Source organism: Sciurus vulgaris (genome assembly GCF_902686455.1).
Source record: "Sciurus vulgaris genome assembly, chromosome: 11".
NCBI lineage: Eukaryota > Metazoa > Chordata > Mammalia > Rodentia > Sciuridae > Sciurus > Sciurus vulgaris.
The window spans coordinates 56,255,155-56,274,104 of record NC_136472.1 but is presented as its reverse complement, the minus strand read 5'-3'; the positions used below and the strand labels follow the sequence as shown (position 1 = coordinate 56,274,104).

Here is an 18,950-nt window from a genome sequence, read left to right as displayed (position 1 = left end):
GCAATATGTTACTATGAGGGAAACAGGGCAAATTATACATGGAATCTCTCTGTATTATTTCTTACAGTCTTAGGTGAATCTACAATTACCTCAATGAAAATGTCCATTTATAAATAGAAAACAAAATTAGGGTTACATAAGTTCAAGTATTGATCATTTTGGAAAAGGTAGGAGTCACGGGAGCTAACACACTCAGTAGAAAACCCAATATGGTTTGGGTTTTGAATATTGGAAAGTGTATAGATGAAAAATTTAGGTAAGCAGAGAACACGCAGAAGGTTATTCTAGATGGGAAGGATAATGGCTGAGCAGGAAGTGTGTTTGACACACATTAGTTGAATTACTAATTCAACTTCAAGGCAGTGCTTACTCTTTAGATAAGAAAGGTCCTGAGACTGTTACATCTTCAAATTCTTAACCAGAATGCTCACTAGAGAAAGATAACCAAAGAATTCCAGGAACCAAATTCTAATACCACATAAGTATCTCTGTGTACCTGAAGAATGCCCAAGTTACATTCACATCAAAGCAAAAAGAAAGAGGGCAGCATATGTGGAGGACAATGAAGTTTTGCTGTTAGAAGAAAATCTAAGCTGGAAGAAAAAAATCAAAGAAACTAGTTTCCATCAGGTAACCAAGGATACTACTTCTTACCCGTGAAGCTAATACTAACACCATGCAATAAGCAAAGGGTAGAGCACTCACACGTATTGAGACAGTGACTCTCCATTTCTACCATAGTGTAAAATCATTATGGCATGTCTAAGAAATGTAGACATTTGTATAACTTCATGAAAAGACTTGTAATTCTGAAAACAGTTATGGTGAATTGAGAATTGAAAGTTCATAGTTTCATAATAGTAAAGAAATGTAAGACTAACCTAGAGGGCAACAGAAAATACAATCATGTCTAGAATCCTATTCCCATTGGCAACATGACTTTTAAATAGGTAATGTGGTGCAAGAAGAGAAGGTAAAAGGTAATTAAATGAGGGAATTTGAATTTCCTACAATATTTAAAAACAAAGTTACAGTTAAGATAAAGTTAATTGGAAAAAGAGGATATATATATATAAGGAGAAGAGAGGCAGAAGTAAAAAGAGATAATTTTAAAATCTTCAACAACAAACGCTCATTAAGAATTTTAAAAACAACTGAGCTGTGGACAAGTCAGAGAAGGTCTCTGCTCTTACTAACTTTCCCCCTTTAGTGGGTGAGACAGATAATAAAGAAGACAAAAAAACAAGAACATAACAGACAGTAAAAGTGCTATGGTGAAATCCAAATAGAGAAATGTGTTAAAGAGTGATGGGGTCTACATTAGAATTATAAGTTAAGAAACCTTCTTAAAAGTTAAGTTGAAATCTGCATGACAAACAGGAGCGAGTATACAAAAGGAATATTCTTAAAAAAAACAAAGAATAATGTTTAGGACTTCGTGCATTGGCTACACAAAGTATTTCCCCCTCCCTAGTCTCTTTTCAGAAGAAAAAGAGATTGCTTCAAAATAATATGTGGTTTATGAATTAATTCTTAAATTTTCCATCTCTTCCCTGTCTTATAATTGGTAAACCTATAAGAGGTATTTCCGGTTAAGCTAGTTATTGTATTCTAGAGTGGAATGGAATCTCAGTGTATATAGTTTATTTGCCACTCTTTTAAAATTGCCCTTTGACTATAGCTTACCTTCATTCAAAAAAATACATATCAGCATAATAATTCTGCTTCTATAACTGCCATGGTGTTGCTGAAAGTAATGTAATACTTTAACATTTTCATAATTATTCTTTGGTATAACTTCATTGATTTTTTTTTCTAATCATCTGTTTGTATTTACTCATTTTCAATTTATTATGTGAGAGCAATTAGGAAAATCCCACAGACCTTTAACTTCTGTACTCTCAATGGTAGTGACAGTCTATATTCCATTATTCCATGACTTCATTGTGGGAGTATTGTCTGGTCTCTCAATGTAAGGTGTGGCTCCTCAGTTATATTTAAACTCTCAAGACATCAACTGAGAAAGCTGTGATGGATCTGAATGTCAAAGATACTCAGCATTAAGCCATATCCTTGAAACCATGGCTTTGTCTACAAGTACTTCATCAGATAATGACATCTTCAGATATTAAAACTGGCTAGCAGATTTTATCTCTAGTTTCAAAAAGATTCTAGCATCAAAAAGAAGTGATCAGGAATAGTAAAGAACAGTTCCAAGCATAATAAAAGAAAATGAATCATGAGATTGGTTCAGATGACTGATTCGTCTAAAAACAGTTTCAAAGAGGACTCTAAAATTTGGATACAAACTCTAAAAGAAAATCAAAATGGCACAAAATTTTAGAATTTTTACTTTAATGCTTATCTACACCAACATCTTCATTTTATAAATTAAGAAACTAGAGCTTAGATTAATCAATTAATTTATTAATACTACCTAGTAAATTATCAGATTAAGGACAATAATACACATCAAATCCAGGTCAATATCTGAAAGGATTCTTAAACATTCCAAGAGAAAGAAAGATTTCCAACCAACAGGTCAATTGGCTTAAAATAAGGCCTATTTCAATGTAAACAGTTGGGTAAAATAGTGGTAACACTAAGTTTGTAATTTTGAATTTGAAGTAAGTATTTAAGAAAAAGAATTATTGTGAACCTGATATAATTAGAGATCAGGATTAACTCTAATTCTAAAACTACACCCTGAGCTGAAAACATCAATAGAAAGGATCAAAAGGGAAAAATGTGTGTTTCCTAACAGACCTAGTAATCACAGTTCAGTAGGGGAACAATGCAGTTGTGCTCATAGTTGAAAGAAGGGCTGAAGACCCTCTGTTAAAGATACAACAAAACGAAAATTGCAGTGAAGGGATCATCAAAGACTCTGTTGAACTTCAAAAAAGCTCAATGATTTTTAAAAAATACACACACACACACACACACACACACACAACCAGGAACTTTTTTGTGTAATGTTTTCAAAAGAGCCAAACAAAGACTACAAAAATAGTCAATATCAATTCCTCTCCTGAGAACATTCTAGCAAAGAAACTCATTCACTCGTGCATCAGAAGACAGCTTCGAGAATCTTCATAATGGCTCGCACTAGCAGAAAACTGAAAAAAACCCAAATGCCCAGAGACAATAGACAGGAGAATATACTGGTTACACAGTATATTATAATGTACTATGGAACATTATACAAAAGTGAAAATGAACTGAAACTGCACACAGCAAACCTGATCTTAGAATAAAATTGTGAATATATGAAGCAAGTCACAGATTACACTGTGACATTATTTTTGTAAAATTCTAAAACAAAGATAGAGTATATTATTTAAAGATACTTTTAGTAATACAAAAAGAGAACATAATGATAAATACAATATTCTGGCAATAATCTAAGTAAAAACAAGGATTGAATGGTAAAAATAACATAAGGAGATTCAATAGTACTCATAATTTTTTAAGTAAGATAATAATGAGTTTGTAGGTGTTTATTTTATTTTTATGACTTAATACAAATATAAAATATGACATAAGTTTAAGTTTACTGCTTCCTTAGCTACTCATTTTTCTTTTGATTTTGCATACATACTTATAAAGAAAATAATAAAGAGCCAGAGTATCCTCTATTACTTCTTGAAAATCCCTTAATAAATCCTGAAGGAAATCTAATGAATTTTCAATAGAGTAAAACAAAATGTTTATTGTTTGCTCAAACTCCACAAGCTCAGAAAGCATACAAGAATCCGACTTATTTTATGAAACAATTAGAAAGCTGCATCCTCTTTCTAAACAACAAAATGACAGGAGCATACCTTATTGCTTCCCAGTTTAGTCAAAGGAAAAAATCAGAAGCAACTTGTCTGCATCTGTTAACATTCTTAGAGAAAGAATCTTAAAAAAGTAACTTTCAAATATGAGGAGATAGAAATGGGATAAGAAATTTGAAACATCTTTTCAAGGCAGAGACACGCAAATTGAAAGAAAAAAATCAAACAAATATTATATTACCTATACAATAAATTAGAGTAGCAAACAATAGCAAATAGAAATAACCAAGATTTCTATATAGAATTAATCAATAGAAATAACTAAACAGAAATAACCAAGAATGTCTGAGATTCAAAGAATTTTGTCTCATTATACATTTGTAAAGTTATATGGGAGGATGACCAGTTTCCAAAAATTAGAAAGCAAATATACTTAACACAAAAATATGCGAAGCATAATTCTTACACAAACAGGTCATAATTTTCATAATTCAAACACTAATAGTTCTTGCTCCTCACTGTCAATTCTAAATATTATTTACAATACTTTTGGAAAATATCTGTTTTTTAAATACTGTCACTAGATAAGTGTTTACTATGAATATTCTACAAAGTCTTTAAAATGGGAGCAAGGAAACAAATATCATTGGGAGGAAATTTTTTATTAGGAGAAGAAAAAACAAATTTAAATGAGATTGCATTAGCATTGCTCTGAATAGCCAATGCTTCTTCACCAAGAGTATGAGCAGTCTTGGGGAGCTTCAGCATTTAAATGACTTGAGATTTCCAATTTATTTGAAATAATTATTCTGGGGGTTTGTAATGAATACTTCATGTGTTTCTTACACAAAAATTCCAAACCATTCCTATTTCTCTTATGAATAAGAAACATAAGGTTAGGTTTGGATCTAGGATATTCTAAAGGCTTCACCAATATTACCTCAAATCATAATGGTGATTAAAAACCTAATATCCATAATTGTGCCTTAAAATAATTTCGATGCTATAGCATGGCATGAATGTTAATCTTCTTTTTAACATGGGATTTTAATAGATTTTTATGTTAAAGGAACACATTGCTCTTAACTTGGTACTATCTAAAACGCTCATCCAAGGTTTTAGCCAACCTCTCTCACTGACAACATCACATTCCACATATTTCTCAGCAGGGAAGACTGGCTTCCAGTGGGGAAACTTTAGTATCAGCTTTTCCAAAGAGCCTGAAAGGAGAGTTAAACTGAATTGTTCTTCCAGAACACAAGAACATCACTGCTGCCAAATGCTAAATCCCTTAACACCATGGGCTATTTCCTATGATTTGGTCTGTGGCATAGTATGAGATTCCTATAATATTTCTCTTAAAAATTTTTCTTCAAATAACAATAATCGTAACAGTAATTACAAAAACAATAATTAGAATTGTTATAATTATAAAAGCTACATATATATATTTATTAAGCAGTTAAAGTGTTCTGGCAGCATTCTAAATGCTTAAGTTTCATTAATTCTTGATCTTCATGATGCACTCTAATAATGCCTATTTGGAGTTGAGAAAAGTGAGGCACAGAGAGGTTCATTTACTTACTGTATGCCATTAACCTGGAAAATGCTGAACTGAGATTCAAACGCAGGCAGCCTAACTCCAGAGTCCACACTCATAATTGTAGGTCACACAGCCTTTTTAAGTATTAGAACTTAGAGTCAAACCCAGATCTAGCTCACTCAAGAACATGACTTACAAAAATGAGTTTTCTTATTGTTTGAACTAAATACTTCCTTTAGTATAGCAAAAGCTCTCAGATGAGCAAAATACACTAACCATATACTTTAACAAATATACTTCAGTCAAAATATATGTATAAATCTAAATAATTGTTTAGAGATGCAAATAATGATAATAATCCATCAGATATACATATAAACACATGCTCATTCCTGTGCTTGGGAACAGCTGCATAATCCATTGGAAAGCTTATCCCACCAGGAATCCAAAGCTCAAGTGCTGCTGCCCTTTCTCTACATGCACAGTAAAATGAATCCACATACTTTCATTACCAGGATAGCCTGAAGCACACAATTCCATGGGACAAATACATTAATTTCTGATTACTGTATGTCCTATGGAATTGTACCTAAACCCTGAATACTTTCCATTAAGTTGATGGCTCTATCAAAGAGAGTTCATTTATTCTATATTTCCACCTAAAAGCAAGCTTTGTCACTCCTTCCTGATCACAATAATTATCCAAAGAATAGTGTTGAAAAAGAGCCAAAGAGCCAGAAAGTTTTATTAAGTCAGAGTTGAGGGTTTTATCATGTGTCTCTTTTCCTGAAATCTCACATGACTACAGAACCTGACTCAAACCAGTTCACTGGGCCTAGGATCATATACTTAGTAGTATGATACACAAGACATGATAGTGGCTGAAGCACTATTATTAAAGAGAGATTAAAACAGCTGTACATTATGCTGAAGCACTCGCTCTTCCCTTCACAAACAGACGGTCCTGGATTACAAGCAGCACTTGACCATTTAGATCACGACAACAACCAGATTTCACCAGCTGGGCCATGTTCTCCTAGGCAGTGCCTGTTGACCTCCTCAGTCGCAGCTGCTCAAATGAAATTCTCATTAGACAACTTATTTTCAGAAGCCAAAGGACTCTCTGATTAAATATATGTATTTAGATATAGAAGTCCTTTTTAAAGTACTCATTTTCTGACAACTGTCGCTTATGTTAGAGCCCAGTTACATTGGCAACAGGATGGGTGATACAAGGATAACTAAAATTCATCATTTAATCACAGCTGAAGGATTTTTATCTTGGAAGCATTTTAACCTGAATCCATTAATCAAGGCTCTCTACACTCTACCCACCAATATCAACAGTGTTTTAAAAGGCATGTTCTGATATTCATTCAATTCACCTACACATCTGTCTACCTACCTACCTATGTATCTATTTATGACACTAACTCAAAATTAAATTTACAAAAGGCAGAAATCTTGTCTATCTTCCCAAAAAGCTCATTTTAGAGGGGGCACTTCTGACTGAGCACCTTTGTTCATCAGTATTTCAGCAATCTCATCATATAATGCTCAGAGGAGGGTATTTCTTGAAGAAATGACAAACACTGACAATAATTTCATTGATCAAAGCCCCAGTCTAGAGAGTTACTGTTTTGTCATATAAATATTGTTTTAAGATAAACCAGAATAAACTTCATAGATCAATTTCTACATATGAGGGTAACGAAGGGGAAGGTGTTTAATCTGATAAAGTCAAAACATTCTCCAGGACAAGAATGATTCAGGAAAGGACATCATTTATTACAACAATCACACAAGCTTGTTAATCAGTTAACCACGATATATGACCCTCAATCCATGAAGCAAAAGTGAGTGAGGAGTGGGACAGAATTTGAAAGCTCTAACACGTCCCATGACATGATATATCCCAAATGAGAAGAATCTAGAACTTTAAAGCATCAAAGCCAAGCAAATATTGGTGGAGCTGTTCTACCTCCTTAGACCTAGGATATAATTATTTTAGAATCAGAGAGCTATCCTAAACTTTTTAATGACCTTTTCTATAATTACTTGTTCTCCCATTATACTATTCTGTTCTATTGCTATAAACAGATAAGTAAAATTAGGATTGAAGCTCAGAATATCAAATGCTAGAAACAAAAAATAGAAATTCTTATTGCTCTCATTTTCCAAAACATATTCTTCACTTCTTTATTTTTTATTGTTTTACCACTATCCTATTTGCCCAGAGTCTATCTTTGAACCATTCCTCTCAGTCACCACAATTAAACATCAAGTCTTAACATTCTATCTCCTAATATCTTTTCTATATTCAGCCCCCTTCATTTCTCATTTCTGTTGCATTAGTTCAGGCCTCATTATCTCTAGCCTGAAACAATTTTCTTAATGTTTCCCCCTGTTCCTGTCCATCCTACAGTCCTACCAGATTCACTTTCCTAAAGGGAAAGCTCTAACCCATCACCTTATTGTGCTAAAAAAATAGTCAATGGTTCCTCCATCACCTTTACTATGAAGTTCAAACTCAGCTAAAAATTAAAGGGCCTCCCTGATCTGAATACAACATAGTTCTTCAGTCTTATATTCCATATGAAAATTCATCTTTAGTTAGAACCTAAGTTGTTGGCAGTTTTAAAGCTCTCTGCCTGTTCTTCTGCCTGAGATGTCTCTTCCTTCTATGTCTCTTTACATAAATCCTTTCACTCTCCAAGACTAGTTAGGACCCATTTGCAGACAGAACCTTTCTATTGCTTCCTGGACAGAAGCAATTTGTCAATTTTATAAATTCTCATAATATTTCATCTACATAGCTTTTATGGAATTCATCATATTTTAGATATTTCATTACAGTCCATTTGATATATATTTTATATTGTTTACTAGAATAAGAATTTCTAAAGACTATTATTTTATTTGTTATGGATACTCCAGATCATCTAAAATAGGTTTTTTTTTTTTTTTTTTAGCCTGAGGTTCACAACCCCAAGAGAAATGAAGAGAATTCAGGGAGTCTATGAACTCATATGTTAAAAAAAATATATTTTTCATTATTCTCTAATTTAAAATTTGCATTTCCTTAAGTTATATATGCAGGCAACAAACCAGAGCATTGCAACTGTGACATGGCCACAAATAGATTAAAATAAACATTTTATACCACATTGTATTTGTTGAAGTGAATATAAAATACAAAATATTTCTTGTGCTTATCGCCACTTCAAAATTATGATAGATAGGCCACCAATTAGATCTTATTTTTAACGTATTAGTAAAGTAGTACATTAGCATATCACAATTTTTTAATATTTTAACATAATTCATTTTCTCTATATCTCTATTACTTTGTACAACAAAAATAATTCTAAGAAAGGAACGGTAGGCTTCACTAGAATATCAAAGGGATTTACAGAAAATGAAAAAGGTAAAAGAACTTAAGAATCGTTCAGTTTTGATACAGTGCCTTGCACAGAAAAGGGTATAGAAAAATTTGCAATATTATATAGCTATTCATTAGGATCATAAAAAGAGATTGTATAAAAAGAACACTGTATAAGAATATTGTTCAGCTGGGTGTGGTAGCCCATGCCTGTAATCCTAGTGGCTAAGGAGGCTGAGGCAGGAAAATTGCAAGTTCAAAGCTAGCCTCAGCAATTTAATGAGGTCCTGAACAACTTGGCAAGACTCTGTCTCAAAATAAAATATATAAAAAAGGGCTAGGGATATGGTTCAGTGATTTAGCATTCCTGGTTCAATCCCAGGTACAAAAAAAAAAATTGCTCATAAAAATTCATAGTCTTAGCCCTATTAAAATGACAACTGAGACTGCTGCATAACTCGAAACAGAGATCTTTGATCTCTGTAGAGATCTTTTATTTTATTTATTATCTTCCAATGAAGATTGTCTCATATGGACGCCTACATCTGTTAGAGAGTTGGTCTTGTTATTAACCATAATCAGGTCCCTTGCAACTTGTCATTGCTTTGCTTTCTATCCCCAGGGAGTTAGAATAAACCCATCCCTCCTCCATGTGACTGTAATCTTAAAGATACTATCATGTCATCCTTGATACTCTTTTCTCTGGTATTAATATTACTAGTTCCTTCAACCATTCCTCTTATTATGTAATTTTATGTCTTTGATTATGTCAGTTGTTCTCTGAGACTATTACAAAGTTTTTGAATCTTAGTGAGGTAATTCTGAACTCAACACAATACTTCGGATACATTCTATAGAGCAGGGACACCATCTCTTGAATACTGCATGCCATACTTCTAATATTGCTAATTCTAACTAGCATTGGCAACATTTTGGCAGTGTTTACCCTGCTGATCCCATTGTGCTTTCTGACACCTAAAACTCATAAGGTTGTTATTTTCACTCCTATGGTTGCTATTTGAATTTCCTGCAGTAATTACTTGCACAGCTGGGGGTTCTGCTCACACTCTGGACTTGATAATAAAATCTATTAAATGGTATCTTTATAGATTGTTTTTAAGTTGTATTACCAGTTTTACGAAACTTTTTGAATTTTGTGTCTTGCATACATTATATTCACCGTTCCTCTCGAATTTGTGGGATTACTAAATCTGATGATCATGCTTTCTAGTATATATTATGTATGATAAAATACACTAAAAACGCCTGAATTTCTAAAGTCTAAAACATATTACTGCAAAAAATAAGAAATCTGTAAAGTATGTACAAAAACATTTTTTGCTAGTGGTAATAAAGTGATAAAGAACTCTTAAACAGTCTTAAAGTTGTCTTAGACAAAATCAACTATAACTGATGGTAAGAAGAGGAAGAAGAGAAAATGAACCACTCCTGGCAAGAAAATTTATTTTAAAATTCCCAAGTATTAAAAGAAAAAATCATCACACACCAAAATATTTTTTACATTAAAAATCTCTCTGGGGCATTCTGAAAACTACCTACTTACATAACTACTTTTCTAGTTATATATATATATAAAACTAATTACATATCAAATTTTTGGTGAATCACAATTAAAACTAATTTAACAATCTCACTTATTCAGAGATTTTTTTGATCAGGCATTTTGAATGATTCAGAACACAGTCAAGAATTAGAAAAACAAAGTCTCTGAAAAGGCAGAAGAGTCAGCATGAAGTTCATGCACTAAAGATCATGTATATTACCCAGAATCTTTCAGCAACTCATCTGGAACACATTTGTTCATATTTTAAATATAGTTCCAAATGCCCTGATTATCTAACTTCAAAATCTACAGATGAATGAAAGGAACAAATCAGAAATTATTCACAACTATGCAAGAAGTAGCCTGCAACCTGATATTGAAGAAGAAACCCGCACATGCATACACACACAAGAGATAGATAGATAGATAGATAGATAGATAGATAGATAGATAGATAGATAGATAGATAGATATACATTCAATATATGCATGTATGTATGAAGGAAACACAAGAATTCTAGAGTTTCAAAATTGCAGAGAAATAAGTATAAAATCAAACAGTTATAATCATCTCAAAGATCCCAAGGATCAACTATTACATTAAAGCATAGTAAAACAATTGGCATAACACAACAATCATGAATATCTTCAATTCATATAGTTAACAGTTCACAAGAAACTTTTATATTTATTATTGAAGTTAATTCTCATAATGTCTGAGTTGCCAAATGGGGTATTAGTACTATACCAAATTTTAAATTTTGTGGCTCAAAGAGACTTAACATACTCAAGAATACATAATTGTTAGATGAGTATTACTGTTTCTATTCTGCATCATGACTCTCAGTAATCAAATAATATTTACATTTGTGCCAAATAATCTGGTTAATAAAAACAAGGAAACAGGGAATACATTTTAGAAAGACTTTAACAAAAATGAATTTGAAACCTAGACTTTTGAGCCATTAAAGGAGTAAAATTAAGTTGTTCTAAGAAAAATTCTCTTATATCAAATCCCAAAGTTCCTATAATGTCACAGAGGTCTGGATTTAACTTACAAGGCTAGTAATAAATCCAGGGCCATGAATTACCCTACGTCTTAAGGCATAAAATCTTTACATAAAAGTGAAAGAGCATGCATAGTATAGCAATAACTTAGACTTGACTTATTTTGTTTAGAAATATTGTTGAAGAGTCTTCTTTCTAGGACCTGGGTGAACCTGAGACTCTTGTGCAGAGTGGAGAAGGTAAATGAGCAATGTGTCAGCAGATGTCACATGTCAAAGCAATCGCCCTTGAACTTTCAGTTTTAACAATATTAGAAGCCTTCAACTCTCCAATTTTGGAAGTAAAATTAACATTTATAAATTTACAATATAATCTATGATTGAAGAGAACTAAATTAGAAAAAAATTTGCTTTTGAACTAAATTAGAAAAAAAAATTTGCTTTTGATATTTTCATAAACACTATCTGCCAAAGAGGAAACAAGAAAGGAAAAAAATTGAAAAGTTAAGAAATTTCACTCACTACCTTTTTCCACAGTGATGCTTATGGTCAGTTTAGAATCTTGAGTTTTTTTTATTATAAGAACCAAACAAAATGTACAAAGTTTTAGAAAAACAGAGCTATCTGCTTAGTACTCCTAATGGTTTACAATCTGCCATCACCATGGTAACTTCTGAATAACTTTTTCCTAGCTAATGCCAATTATGCACTTCTCCGGCCTTTGGAATTGCACTCGTTTTTTTAAGGCCTAGAATCTTTAGAAGAAAAGCTCAACAGTTAAGTCTACACATACCCTCTTGTTCAGTCCGAGTCATTTCCTCAAGCTTCTTCTGTTTCAGTGTGTCCACCACATCGGCAAGGCTCCCTTTGCGGCGTTCTGGGGTTCCAAAAGTAACACTGGTCATTATCTCGCGGTCCCGACTCCCTTCGTCAGGCTTATGTGGTGAGGTAGAGGTATTTCGGAAGGAATATAGGGAACATATTTTATTATTCTCTGACTCCTAGAAAAATGAAATAAAATAAAGCCATTAGAACATGGGTTTCTTTACATAATATTGGAGAAAAAATCCTAAACTTATAAAGATAGTACATGCTGGGTGGGACAAATAAAACATATAAACTAAAATAAAGAAAATATAATAGCTAACTTAGTAGGAGAAATAAAATATACAATTCTGATTAAACAATTCTAAACTTTAATGAGTAAATTAATTGCAGATTCAAAATACTTAATTTTTGAAATGATAAAGCAGCCTAAGTTGTTCAAAATGGATAAATCAACTTCTTACTCATTTACACTCTTCATTTTAAACAAGTTAGATTCAGTGAATAAGTATTAGGATTGCTAAAGTTTTTTCTTGCATTTGAGTGCTTTTATTAGCAATGCTTTTCCCACAGCCTAAAAAAAAATGTATATGTAAATCACAAAATGTTTTCCTTTAATTTAGAACCAGTAGAAAAGTTAGCTCCAGAATCCAATGTTCATTATATAAAATATAGAAAACATATAAATTAGTGCCAGAAAGTTAGTCAACGTGAATATTTTTGTTTTCTGGAGTTTGAAGGGAAACATTAATTTAAAGCTATGCACTGTCCAAAGTTATGGAAACCTCTTTCTATTCCTTACTCTTACACTGATACTTCAGCACATAAAACCTTTTTCTTATGACATTTATAAACTTCTTTCTTAATAAGAAGGTAATTTATTATAGAAAGATTTGCACAGGAATGACTTCACAGCACAGACAATTTGGCTAACTGGTAAGAGCATTAGATCTGAGGAGGAAAAGCAAACCTTAGACTGAAAATAAGAAACACCTAATTCTAGAAATAAATTCTTTTATATCTCTCTGAGAACTGAGTGCTGGAAGCAACTATTACTTGGCCATAGCCCTTCAGTAGTTTTACATTCACCTTATCTGTTTGCACAGAGGTATCCTCTCCTATTAAAAAAATAAAACAAAAATCAAAATGCTGTTGTGAAATAAAGCATCTAGTCTTCAAAAGCTTCCAAATTCTAATCATTCCTCCCTCTCCTTCATGAAAAAGCCCATCAAGCTTCAAAAACAAGAAGAAAGAGCATGAAGCAAATGTTACAGAGTTGACAACAAGTGGGAAAGGGGGAGAGAAGGAACATGGAATCTAGAGAAGTAAGCTTCCATAGATAGATAGATAGATAGATAGATAGATAGATAGATAGATAGATAGATAGATAGATAGATAGATAGATAGATAGATATAGAGAGAGTGATATTAATTGTACTCAATAAATGTTAGGTATTTATGTATTATTGTCATTATGGAATGAAATTTTTTTCAAGGTTATTGGGAGTACATGAATGAGAGAACATTTGCAAAGCTCCTGGGCACAGTGCTGAGTTGGTGTTTAATAAATGGTAGGTACTATTATTTTGAAAGAAGGAACAGATCTAAAAATGGGCCTAAGAAGTTTTTCTTTACTCTGGACATGAAGGATTGTGTGAATTTAAAAATGTTGATGTGAGCCTCAAACTAAATAAAATATTGTGAACCCTGTGAATATCCTAAAAACCACTGAATTATACACATTAAATTGTGTGGTATGTGTATTAATCACAATAAAAAGCTATTAAAAATACTGTAAGCCAAAATCTTCATCTCTTCATTTTTATTGCTAGCATAACACCTAGAACAGAGCAACTCAGAGAACAGAGAACAATACATTTGTGTTGAAATAAGCAGGATACACTAAATGGGGCAGGGCAAGAAAGAGAGGTCCTCTTTACCTTATTTCTAGATCTATTCCTTCCCTCAAGGAAGATGTTTTACATCATGTCGTGTTTACAATAATTCTGTGGAGTGAGGCAAAGGGGTCCCTCCCTTTAGATGCCAGTCATGGTTAGTACATGGCTTCTCTACTTTGATAAATGAACACTCAGTGGTACATTTGTCAATGCCATTTTGACCTGAATAAAGTCCATATCACATAAAATGACTGAGAATTTTATGTGTCCATAATTAGTATTTGATCAATTATGCTTTAATTACTTTCTTTTCAAATGCAAATTATTTATACATCATAACTCAAAAAAATTCTTTTAATTGACTCAAGTTAAGGGAATAAAGACCAAGTCAAAACAGTAGAATGTGGAAGTGGTTACCTACAAACGACTGACCATTGACCATAATGAAGATTTTCCCATAGTTCCCAAACACAAGTTGAGAGGCAGGGAGAGGCTCTCCAGATGAGGTAACAACTTTAGGTGATCCTAGAGTATTCAGCTCCATATATTATCATTTTCTTTTCTATCACTATTAATTTCAATCCTATATACTCATTTGTCACTTATTTCTTGGACTATGTTCCTTGTTCTTTTACTCATGAAAATGTGGTCATTGTCATCCTGCACTACAGACAGTAACCACAGATTCCTCATTGCAAACGATGACCTACATTGTTTTCAGCCCCATAATCTGCAAAATGGCTCAGCAATGAAGTACAGAGAGAAAGAGGCTGAAAAGTCATGATTTCCCTAAGTCACAGGAACTACCTGCAATGTGCTACAGCAGCACAAACATAGGCAGTAAATAAAACCATGAATGGTTTAGGTCATGTAAGTCATCTTATACTATCCTCAGGAACAATGGAAAGGGGAAAATTTAATATTGGTCTTTCATGAATAGAGACCTTATGAGCAATTTATATGAGTAAAAATAGCACATAAATCAATATACTTATAATACATTAATGTCTGATATGAGGTTAATAATCCCAAATCTTAAAAAATGAACTTATTAAAGGATTTTTAGGGGGGTTTCCCTCTTTAGGGGGTTATATAATTTTAAAATAAATTTTCTTAAGAAAAAAGTCCAGCTTAGTTTGCAATTTTCTAAAAACAAAACAGGTCCTATGACACACCCATTGAGGCAAATGTCCAAAATGATAATAACTATCAAGTCCTGATGCATCACTGCAGCACAGCTGTGAAAAGTTTTGGGACATTTCCCTGAAGTAGTGGTTCTCAGATTTCAATATGTAGAACTACCTGGCAGGTGTGATAAAATGCAGATTCCCTCACCCTGTCCTAACAGCTAACTGCCCCAGTGATGGAGACCAGGAAGATGAATATTGATGCACAATCCTAGTGGTTCTGATCCACAGGTCCTGACATCATTTTAGGGAACACTGCTTCCTAAGAAGACAATAAAATAAATGTGCTTTGCTTTATGTTATAATGTGGATATCATCTAGGGAATTTTTCAAGAAACCTAGCTAGTTGGGATTTCAAAAAATCACATACAAGAGATTATTTCTCTTTCCATCTTTTTGAAAACAACCACTACATTGCATGACTGAACACATGAACAATACAAAAAGCAGAGTGCAAGGTGAATGGAGTTAATAAGCAAAGGAAACTTACTATAAATTTGTTTTCTTTTCAGACCCTAACCTAAATGCCCTCACCAAACCAGTAAAAATATTTTCAAAAATAATATTGAAAAGGATCCCAGTCCCAATATAAGGACTAAGATAATGTTGATTCAGATAATTGAAAGGGCACTTCATTGGAAATCAAACATGGTACAAAAACTATATGCAGATGATTGAAAAGACACACAGTAGTACAAAAAAAGTCCATTAGTTTTAGAAAAGAAAAAGCAATTTTCACAAATCAAGAAGTTTAATATAAGTAGACACCAGAAAACAACAAATTTAAAATATTGTTCTGAATTTTCAGAATTGTTATTCAAAACTGATTGCTCAGCAGTGGCACTGAAAGAACTTTAAACCTAAATAGCCTTCCAGTGGTACTGAGAAGATATTGAAATTACTCGAATTCTTGAGCTTTTGTGTGTCTTTTTCCTTTTCCCAGGAATGTCCTACATCCTCTTTGATTAGAAACTCAGCCCACTTTGCAAAGTTCAGATCAAACTGCATTTCACCCTTAAAGCCCTTCCTGACTAAATGGGCCTTGCTATTCTGGTACTCTCCAAACTACATATCAAAGCACTTAATCATTAACATGCAATTTGGCATTTAATTATGTACTAGAACAAATTATTACTATTATACATGTTATCATTATATTTGCCACTAAATTTTTGTTCTTGGAGATTTGGTTTCATGTCTTATACTTCTTTTATATACCTCCAAAACATAAGAGAAACAGTATGTTGAGGGCTGATAAACCTTAAGCAACTACTCAACAGATATGTCAAAAAAAATTTTAAAAATTAAAGCCATGGGGAAATATTTTCTTTAACAGTGACAGGATTATTTAAGCAAAATATTTAGAACTGAGATATTTAAATATAAGTTATTGATGATATAGCTACACAATGGAATACTACATGGTCATTGAAAACAATGTTGTATCCTTAGCAATCAAGGAAATGCAAAACAAATCTACACTGAGATTTCATCTCACCCCAATAAGAATGGCAATCATCAAGAATACAAATAATAATAAATGCTGGCAAGGATATGGAGAAAAAGGAAGACTTACACAGTGTTGGTAGGACTGTAAATTACTAAAACAATTATGGAAATCAGAAAAAAGTTTCCTTAAGAAACTTAAAACCATGGTATGACCCAGCTATAGCACTTCTCAGTATTTATTCAAAAGAACTAAAGTTAGCTTACTATAATGATACATGCATATCCATGTTTATATCAGTGCAGTTCCCAATAGTCAAGTTTTGAAACCAGCCTAGCTGTCCATCATCACATTAATGGAGAAAGAAAATGTGGTATATACTCAGTGGAGTTTTACAAAGCCACAAAGAAGAACTAAATTATGTCATTTTCAGAAAAATGTATGAAACTGGAGAACATCATCTTAAGTGAAATAAGCCAAGCTCAGAAAGTGAAGGGTCATATGTTTCCTCTCATATGTGAAAGTCAGGGAGAAAAAACAGGAGGGGGTGGATTTCATGAAAACAGAAGAGAGATCAGTACACTAGAGGCTAGAAATGGGGGAAGGAAGGAGGAAAGGAAAAGAGGAGACACTGGGAAATAAAATTGACCAAATTATGTAAGTGTATATACAAATATATCACAACAAATCCCACTATTTTGTAAAATTATGAACACCAATAAAAATGTTGTATATGTTGACTACAGTGATGTTTATCATGATGAATAATTAAAGGCAATCTGCATATCCAATTATAGAGATTATTTGAGGGCATTATGTTTTATCCACATAATGGAACACTTTGAAATTACTAAAAGTAATATATTTGCAGAAAATTTAATGACAGAGCAATATTCATAATTTGTTATGAATGAAAAATTATGTTAGTGAAAAACTTTTCTCTCTCTATATATATGTATATTTTCCCTTAAATGGGTATATATATATATAGAGAGAGAGAGAGAGAGGGAGAGAGAGAGAAAGAGAGAGAGAGAGAGATTAAGGGAAAAACTAGGAAAACATATGTAGAGAAGAAAAGAAACCAAAATATCCAACAAAATGTTAATGGTCATCTGAATGTTGGGATAATAATTTTGTCTTTCCTTTTGAAGTTCTCCATTGTGAATATCATATCATAAATAATTATTTTAATCAGAAAATATATATAATTTTCAGAATCAAATATGGATACAAAAATGTAGAAATAATTTATTCACAAAGAAAGATGTATTAAATGAAAAAAGGTATATCTGTAATATTTAGAGTATTACATCAATTATTCTGTGTATGTGCATAAGGATAAATTCTAATAGCCCCCCACACATATACCCAAATTGGAAAAATATGTACCAAAATATTTATTGTGGTTTCTAAATGGTGGTATGATTGTTGGTAATTTTAATTTCCTTTTTTTGCTTATGTGTGTTTTCTAATTTTTCCTCAGTGAATATATTCCTTATGCAATAAAGAAAAATAAAAAGTTACTTTATAAACAGATACTTGAGAGAAACAGAAAAAGAGAGTAATTTAAGAGAATGAAGTTTGACCGTTTTGAGAATGTCTAAAGAGTTCATATATTACAGTCCTCCTGTACCAAATCCAGAAAAAACAAGGTTTTTTCCTTCAATTTTCACAGTTGAAGGATCTAGTTATTTTTCAATAAATCTCTTAATAAGAGAATCCTTAGTATTTCCTAAATTGTAGATCCTTATTGCTATGATATTAATATATGTGTCCCCTCCAATTCATATGTTGGACCTAAGACTTAATGTGACAGTATTAAGAGGTGAGGCCTTTGGATAATGTTTAAGTCATGAAGATAGAGCCTTCATGAATGGGAATGGTGACCTTATAAGAAGGTCAGAGACAACTAGTTAGGCCCTTTTATCCTTCTACCCTTTCCACATGTAAGAACACAACTTGTTGGCCCCCTCCAGAGAATGCAGCAGTAAGTACCAACCTAGAAGTAGAGACCAGGCCCTCATCACACTTCAAACCTGCCAGTGCCTTGATCTTAGACATCCCAATATGTTAATCAGTTCTCCATTGCTATAACAAATACCTGAGATAAATCAATGTGTAAGGAAGAAGGGTTTATTTTGGCCTACAGTTTTAGAGATTTCAGTCTGTGACCTATTAGCTCTGCTGGTTTGAACCCATGGAAACATATCATGGCAAGAGAGCATTGGGGAGGAAGCCCATTACCTCATGGCCACTGTGTGTGTGTGTGGCAGCAGGGGGAAGGAGAAGAAGAGGAAGAAGAGGAAGAGAAGGATGTA

General features: G+C 32.7%; 1 protein-coding gene across 46 annotated transcripts in view; it reads right to left on the bottom strand.

Moving 5' to 3' along the window:
- Nucleotides 1-18,950, bottom strand: part of SOX6 (SRY-box transcription factor 6) — a 551,842-nt gene that overhangs the window by 294,708 nt on the left and 238,184 nt on the right. For all 46 annotated transcript variants that reach the window (XM_079103752.1, XM_079103737.1, XM_079103729.1 and 43 more), the window contains one exon: nucleotides 12,069-12,276. In XM_079103752.1, coding sequence (XP_078959878.1) covers nucleotides 12,069-12,276 — 208 coding nt within the window. The remainder of the gene's footprint in view (nucleotides 1-12,068; nucleotides 12,277-18,950) is intronic.